This window comes from Hypomesus transpacificus, chromosome 26 (genome assembly GCF_021917145.1).
Source record: "Hypomesus transpacificus isolate Combined female chromosome 26, fHypTra1, whole genome shotgun sequence".
In the NCBI taxonomy this organism is placed as follows: Eukaryota; Metazoa; Chordata; class Actinopteri; order Osmeriformes; family Osmeridae; genus Hypomesus; species Hypomesus transpacificus.
In genome coordinates, this window is record NC_061085.1 from 1,500,195 (window position 1) to 1,508,777 (window position 8,583).

The 8,583-nt window shown below is 46.4% G+C and overlaps 1 protein-coding gene across 14 annotated transcripts in view; it reads left to right on the forward strand.

The window, feature by feature from the left end:
• Positions 1 to 7,593, forward strand: part of LOC124487346 (mitotic spindle positioning) — a 64,464-nt gene extending 56,871 nt beyond the window's left edge. For 10 of the 14 annotated variants that reach the window (XM_047049611.1, XM_047049605.1, XM_047049603.1 and 7 more), the window contains one exon: positions 929 to 3,044. In XM_047049611.1, coding sequence (XP_046905567.1) covers positions 929 to 1,412 — 484 coding nt within the window. In that variant the 3' untranslated portion in view covers positions 1,413 to 3,044. Of the gene's footprint in view, positions 1 to 928; positions 3,045 to 6,214; positions 6,281 to 6,451; positions 6,546 to 6,743; positions 6,829 to 7,102; positions 7,143 to 7,442 lie in introns of those variants that run through there. The other 4 variants (XR_006958365.1, XR_006958368.1, XR_006958366.1 and 1 more) reach the window with 3 other exon arrangements.
• Positions 7,594 to 8,583: the final 990 nt, after the last annotated feature.

Genomic DNA, 8,583 nt, shown 5'->3' on the forward strand with positions numbered 1-8,583 from the left:
CGACAAATATACTTGTATACAGTAGCGGCTGGTTGGGGGGGGGGGGGGGTCAAATAAACAGAAAGCAGCACTTCGAAACTGGGCAAAACAACCACCACTACTTTATTTAAACGACTATGTATTTAAGAATAGCAAGACAATACAAAATTCAAGTTACATACATAAGAAGATAGTGAGGATATTGTTAGTTTTTTTTACTATATCCTCCCATCCATCCAAAAAGCATGTTAACTTGCTACTTGAACATCCAGCCAGCCAACTCCGTTTCGCATAATGAGCAGGTGGTTGTAGCCCTGGTTGTAGCTTCGTCCTCGGTCATTAGCCTGCTGCTGTATTTGTAAATCGTGTTGGTCCGAGATCCTTTATCCTCTTTCTTCCAGTGAACGTCTTGTGAAAGGGTTTTTTAGTAAATCAATGACAGAATTTGTTTTGACGCACCCCCACTGATTCACAAAACCAAAGTTTCTGCTAGCTATGGTGGTCTCGTAGATGCTTGTTCTGGTAACTAAGGGAATTTGCAAAGATTTGCGCCCCAGAATCGAACTTTCAATCCGCCAATGAAAAGCTGTCCCTGCTGAAATGACAGCAAAAGGTTACTAGCTTCCATAGACTTTGCTGTTACCGGCGCCCTTCACCCGAAGGAGGGGCTTTTCTTAGTAATGCCGAATGGCAATATATTATGTTTGGTCACATTTAAGTGGTTGTTGTCTATGGAACGCCGAGTTAGTCAAAAATTAAATAGATAAATACATACGTACATAAATATGGCTTTGCAAAAAAATCTGAAATTAAAAAAAGATGGAAATAAATATATAATGATAGCATTATATAATTATATAGCTGAATCCATTTACCGACATCAATAAACAAATACTTTTATTTATTTCAAAATGACATTTTTGTAAAGACAACATTTATTTCCAAAAAGGAATCCAGCCATGGAAGATCTTGAAGAAATCAAGAAATCGTTGGATTTTCTTTCTGGGGAAACCTCGGCTATCCGACTCCAGCAGAAGTCCATTTTGGACTTGGTAGAAGAGGTGAAGGCTTTGCGGCTTCTTAACGAGGAAAAGGATAAACGGATCGCTGTACTGGAGAACCGAGTGGCAGATCTGGAACAATATACCAGGATGAACGATGTTATCACCGGATTGCGAGTCAAGCCCCGTTCTTTTGCCAGCGCGGTGGCAGGGCCCGGTCCGACTGGTGAGCCATCGCCTGGCATGACTGACTCCACGGAGGAACAGGTGGCCTCTTTCCTCTTGTCCAAGGGGATAAGGCTGGACTGTGACACTGTGGAAGCATGCCACCCGCTCCCGAGAAGAAGTAATAATGACAAACCAGTCATTATTATGCGATTTAGTAACCGGCGACAAATAATCTGCTCTCCTAAAACAGGGCAGGTTGTTTAAAGGGTCAGATGTCTTCATTAACGAGCACCTGACTAAAAAGAACGCTGACATTGCGAGGAAGGCCCGGTTCCTGAGGAAGCAGAAGAAGATCCAGTCAACGTGGACCACGAATTGTAAGGTCTTCATTAAGCTAAATGGAACACCGGAGGAGGCGAAGGTTCTAGTTGTTCGGGACATCACGGAGTTGGACAAATACGATTGAATTCTTTGACGAACATCTGGATCACAGTGGTATCACGCACGACTCATTGTCACCATGTCACAAGTTACAGGTAATATTTCTTCATCTTTCATGGACACAACACTAACACCTACGATTGTTGGTGCTGATAAACGGGAACTGGAAACATTTAGCTATACGGACTATAAATGTCAGGACATGGAAGAGGATATAGACCCAGAAAATAACTTCTTCAATTACATTGTTGATAACTGCTGCTACTATACAACGGATCAATAAAACAGGACAGTTAAAGTAGACAATAAGCTCTCAATCATACACTTCAACAGCAGAAGTTTATATGCAAACTTTAATAGTATCAAAGACTGTCTGAGTCAGTTTAAACAACCATTTAGCATTATTGCCATTTCTGAAACCTGGATTAGCTCTGAGAAGGGGGCTGACTTTGACCTGGAGGGTTATGAGTTCAATTGTATGAACAGAGAGGGGAAAACCGGTGGAGGAGTAGCTGTGTATGTGGACAGAAACCTGAAGTATAAAATAGTAGAAAACATGACCAGAGTGACTAAAGATGTATTTGAGTGTATATCAGTGGAAACATAAATGGAAACAACTAAAATCATTATTGTTAGTTGTATATACAGAGCTCCGGGTTCTAATATGGACATATTTAGAGAATGGTTTGGGCAAACATATACAGTTACATCTCAGAAGGTCTTTTTCATCTGTGGTGACTTTAATATAGATCTACTTAACTCAAACAATCATAAACCAACTGAAGAGTTCATTAGTACCATGTACAGTTTGAGCCTTTTTCCCAGAATCACTAGACCCAGCAAGATCACACTTAACAGTGCCACATTAATAGATAATATATTTACTAATATATTAGATACCAATACAATAAGTGTATTAATAACTCAGCATATTAGTGACCATCTACCAGACTTTGTAGTTTTCAATTTTTATATGAAAAAAAGGAGAAAATTAAGCAGCGGTTTAAAAGAGTAAGAACGGAAGAATCAATAAAATCATTCAAAGATGAACTATTGAAACATAATTGGGAGTCAGTGGTGCAGGAAGAGGATATTGACAAAGCATATGAACATTTTCTAAATATCTTTAAATTATTATATGACAAAAACTGTCCGTTATAAAAAATGTTCTCTGGAAATACCAAATACTCAGAAGCTCCATGGATCACGAAGGGATTGCAAAATGCCTGTAAAAAAAAGAACAAACTATATAAAGATGTCATAAAGCATAGATCATTGGATGTAGAGAATAAATTAACTGCTAGTTCACGAATAGTTAAGCAGGAGTACTACAGTCAATTATTAGATAGAAATAAGAAAAATATGAAAGGGATTTGGAAAGTCCGTCCGTCCGTCATCTGCCACTTGTCCGGGGATCGGGTCGCGGGGGCAGCGACCTAAGCAGGGAGGCCCAGACTTCCCTCCCCCCGGCCACTTCCACCAGCTCTTCCTGGGGGACTCCGAGGCGTTCCCAGGCCAGCCGAGAGACATAGTCCCTCCAGCGTGTCCTGGGTCTTCCCCGGGGCCTCTTCCCAGTGGGACGTGCCCGGAACACCTCACCAGGGAGGCGTCCAGGAGGCATCCTAATCAGATGCCCGAGCCACCTCAGCTGGCTCCTCTCGACGCGGAGGAGCAGCGGTTCTACTCTGAGCCCCTCCCGGATGACCGAGCTTCTCACCCTATCTCTAAGGGAGAGCCCGGACACCCTGCGGAGAAAGCTCATTTCGGCCGCTTGTATTCGCGATCTCGTTCTTTCGGTCAATACCCATAGTTCGTGACCATAGGTGAGGGTAGGAATGTAGATCGACTGGTAAATAGAGAGCTTCGCCTTTCGACTCAGCTCCTTCTTCACCACGACGGACCGATGCAGAGCCCGCATCACTGCGGACGCCGCACCGATCCGCCTGTCGACTTCGCGCTCCATTCTTCCCTCACTCGTGAACAAGACCCCGAGATACTTGAACTCCTCCGCTTGGTTCAGGATCTCCTCCCCGACCCGGAGATGGCACTCCACCCTTTTCCGGTCGATTACCATGGCCTCAGATTTGGAGGTGCTGATTCGCATCCCAGCCGCTTCACATTCGGTTGCGAACCGCTCCAGTGAGAGTTGAAGGTCACGGCCCGATGAAGCCAACAGGACCACATCATCCGCAAAAAGCAGCGACCTGATCCTGAGGTCACCAAACCGGACCCCCTCAACACCCTGGCTGCACCTAGAAATTCTGTCCATATAGGTAATGAACAGAATCGGTGACATAGGGCAGCCCTGGCGGAGTCCAACCCTCACCGGAAACAAGTTCGACTTACTACCGGCAATGCGGACCAAACTCTGGCACCGGTCGTACAGGGACCGGACAGCCCCGATCAGGAAATCCGGTACCCCGTACTCTCGGAGCACCCCCCACATGAGCCCCCGAGGGACACGGTTGAACGCCTTTTCCAAATCCACAAAACATGTGTAGACTGGTTGGGCGAACTCCCATGTACCCTCCAGGACTCCGCGGAGGGTATAAAGCTGGTCCACTGGGCCAGGACGAAAACCACATTGCTCCTCCGATTGCTAATCCGAGGTTCGACAATCCGACGGACCCTCCTCTCCAGGACCCCTGAATAGACTTTCCCAGGGAGGCTGAGGAATGTGATCCCCCTAAAGTTGGAGCACACCCTCCGGTCCCCCTTTTTAAAGAGGGGAACCACCACCCCGGTCTGCCAGTCCAGAGGGACTGTCTCCGATGTCCACGCGATGTTGCAGAGTCGTGTCAACCAAGACAGCCCTACAACATCCAGAGCCTTAAGGAACTCCGGGCGGACCTCATCCACCCCAGGGGCCCTGCCACCGCGGAGCTTTTCAACCACCTCGGCGACCTCAGCCCCAGAGATAGAAGGGCCCCCCCCCGATGTCCCCAGACTCTGCCTCCACGTCGGAAAGCGTGTTGGTGGAATTAAGGAGGTCTTCGAAGTATTCCTTCCACCGATCCAGGACGTCCCCCGTCGAGGTCAGCAGCGCACCATCCCCACCGTATACAGTGTTGACAGAGCACTGCTTCCCCCTCCTGAGCCGCCGGATGGTGGTCCAGAACCTTTTTGAAGCCGTTCGGAAGTCATTCTCCATGGCCTCGCCGAACTCCTTCCATGCCCGGGTTTTTGCCTCCGCGACCGCCAAAGCCGCGTTCCGCTTGGCCTGCCGGTACACATCAACTGCCTCTGGAGTCCTACAGGGTTAGGGTTAGGGTTAGGTAAGGGGAATAACTAGGTAAAAAAAAAAAATAAAAAAAAAATTCACCCAGGGTGCACGGGCACAGGGACTAAACCTATGTAGAAACCCATAGTGAAAAATTAGAAGATTAAGGAAGAAAAAAGGGGGGAAGGAAAAGAGTAAGAAAACATACAAGAAGATAAGGGTAGGGGAAAAAAAATAAAATTCACAGTAGAAAAAAGTGCTCCAGATAAGAATATTAAAAAGTGCTTAATTAATGAGGGGTACCAGGTGGGGAAAGGTTATGGTTAGGGTTGGGGGGATGGGGAAGAGCAGAAAGAAGGAGGGGTCAAGGGTTAGGGTTAGGGTTAGGGTTAGGGTTAGGGTTAGGGTTAGGTAAGGGGAATAACTAGGTAAAAAAATAATAATTTCACCCAGGGTGCACGGGCACAGGGACTAAACCTATGTAGAAACCCATAGTGAAAAATTAGAAGATTAAGGAAAAAAAAAAAAAAAAAAAAAAAAAAAAAAGGGGGGAGGGAAAAGAATAAGAAAACATACAAGAAGATAAGGGTAGGGGAAAAAAATAAAATAAAATTCACAGTAGAAAAAAGTGCTCCAGATAAGAATATTAAAAAGTGCTTAATTAATGAGGGGTACCAGGTGGGGAAAGGTTATGGTTAGGGCTGGGGGGATGGGGAAGAGCAGAAAGAAGGAGGGGTCAAGGGAGGGAGGGGGGGGGGGAGAGAAGGGGGGGGGGAGAAAGGCAGGAAAGGAAAGGGAAGGGGAGGTTGAGTTTAGGCAAAGAAAAGGGGAAAAGGGGGGGTAGGTTGGGTTGTGGTTAGGGTCAGGGAAGTGGGGAAGGGAATACTAACAAAAGGGGGAGGGGAAAAGGGGGAAATGGAAGGTTGGGTTTAGGCAGGAGGGAGAAGAAGGGAGAGGAGAGAGAGAGAAAAACCAAAGAGAGAAGGAAAGCAGGTATGGTTAAGGGGGAGGAATAAGAGGGAGGGTGGGAGGTGTGTGGGGTGTGTTGGTGTAAGAGGAATACAGGCCCTGCAGGGATAAATCCTGGGACAAGGAAGGAACAGAGAAGGCCCGACTGTAAGTCTTTCGTATGCCTCACTAATAAATAACAAAGTTAATTCATCAATAAATAAATAAATATAAATACAAACCAAATCATAAGATAAATGAGAAATAAGACCTAGTGAAGTGCCACAAAAACATTTTTTCACACAAGAAACACACAAAAAATTATATATATAAAAAAAGTGCTTGATAGGTCTGTTTCCCAATATCAGTTATTGTAAATAAATTCATAAAAGTGAATGCATAATTTCTAAGACAAACTTTAAGTCATTCCGTTCCCTCTTTTTTCTTTTCATTACAGGATTTCATGAAGGCCCAGGAGGAGTAACTCGTATTACCCCATCCCTACCGGTACCCAGGAACCCAGGTAAGTAGAAAACATTTTCAATTTAATATAATATATTAGAATACCTTTTGTTATTGATAATTGTTTTCATGTTCTTACTTGTTTTGTATGTATATACACATATATATACCTACACATACCCATACACACAAATACAGTCATTTCTTAATGGCCTTTTAACTTCAACCAAAGGAGGCACACTTAAAGGTCTGAGGTTGTCTGAACCATCCCCAATTCCAATATGAAGAGTGACTACAATAAAGATTCATGTATGAACAATTTAAAGGTACACATCTAAGAGAGATAGTATGTCAAAAAGCCTTAAACCTATCTCTAGACATAAGTAAATTACATCACACACAAAAAAAGTACCACACACATTCCTACAATAGTTTTTAATTTTCACTCCATGCAGTCTATTTTCTCTTTGGAATAGGGAGTTCCACAGAGAACCCTGTTGGTAATGACCTTATTTGTCCACCAGATGGAGACTAACAGCCAGACAGAGAAGAGAGAAAAGAAGGGACATTTACCTCTCATTAAGACCTAATGGAGTCATGGAATTCAAGGTTTGAATCCATTTCTTTTCAATTCTCATTCGCTGAGGTCTGGTCCATTGGTTATTAGTTTCCAGGCCAATAATCTGTAAGCTATCTGTTGAGTGCGTCTGAAAGTGTATATATAGTAGAGTGGTTCTGCTGCCTCTTCCAATATGGTAAAGGTGTTGTTTTAACCGAGCCCCCAATGAGTTTTTAGTTTCTCCCACATATATTCTCTGACACACTGTACATCTAATAGCATAGACCACATTAATGCTCTCCGGTCCCACTCTCTGCCAAATAGGAGCTCCTAAGCCTGAAGAGGTGTTAGAGATATGCTTAAGGTAAGTAAAATGCTGGTTATTAGGAGACACAGATTGTTTATTTTTCTTACTACTGTTGGAGTGAACCAGTATGTCTTTAAGGTTCTTATTCCTCCTAAACGCTGATATCACTCTAAAGTCTCCCAGTTCTGGGTTCCCTGCCTGTGCTACGACAAAGTTAGACCTCAGCTTAGAGTTCAGGCTCAGCAGTGTCCGGGAGTAGGTGGAGACAAAGGGTATTGCATGGCGGTTGTCAGTGGCCTTGACCCATTTGTCTCCCATCAGGAATCTATTCTTAACCTCCGTTTTAATTTCTCTTAGGAAGCGTTTCGAATAGCCCCGAGGGCCCAGAGCCTGGAAAAGGACCCGGGTAGCCACCTCCACATCCTCCGCAAAGGTGCATATTCTATGAAATCTAATCAGTTGAGATTTTATCAATCCCCCATATGTATGTTTAGGATGAAAGCTAGCCTTATGGAGGAGGGCATGTCTATCAGTGTCCTTGAAAAAGACTCTAGTCCCTAGTTAGGGTTAGGGTTAGGGTTAGGGTTAGGGTCAGGGTCAGGGTCAGGGTCAGGGTTAGGGTTTTAAGTCTGAAAATTCTCGTCACCGAACAAGTCGGGATAGAGTGAGTGCACGGGCATCTACCAGAGCCACACAGGATCTCAACACGCCGGGACAGGGGCTGGGCCCCTCCAGGAACCCAAAGGGAACCCAGGCCGGGTGTCCAGTGGAACGCAAGCCACCCGACCTCCGGAGTGGCAGAACACTCAGAGGGACAGCATGAAACAGAGGTCGGGCACACATGGATGGACAGTCTCCGTATCCACTCAGGCACGCCAGTAAAGCAGGGTCAGAGCTCAGGTGTGTGGGGAGGTGAGGAGAAAGTTTAGTATTTACCGTAGAGTAGGAGGTACAGGTGGGGGTGGGGGGAGGCCTCAGGGAGATGGATAGAGCCCGTCGGGCCCAGTCACAGAGGCAGACGGAGGCATGGGTCCTGACGGTGGACAGGCTCATGGTGGATGGAGGGGAGCGCGCGTATAGGGCTCTAGCCTCCGTGGATGGGATGGAGGGGAGCAGGCTTAAAGGTGCCATAACTCCTAAATGGAGGGGGGCGCGCTTAAAGGGCTCACGCCTCCCTAGATGGGGGGGAGGGCGTTTAAAGGGTCCGCGCCCCCGCGGGCGGCCGGGAGCACGCTTAAAGGGCCCGTGTCACACGGAAGGAGGGGAGCGCGCTTAAAGGTGCCGTACCTCCAAAATGGAGGGGGGCGCGCTTAAAGGGCTCACGCCTCCCTAGATGGGCGGGAGGGCGTTTAAAGGGTCCGTGCCCCCGCGGGCGGCCGGGAGCACGCTTAAAGGGCCCGTGTCACACGGAAGGAGGGGAGCGCGCTTAAAGGGCCCGTGCCTCCATGGATGGAGGGGGGGCGCTCTTAAAGGGCTCGTGCCTCCCTAGATGGGGGGG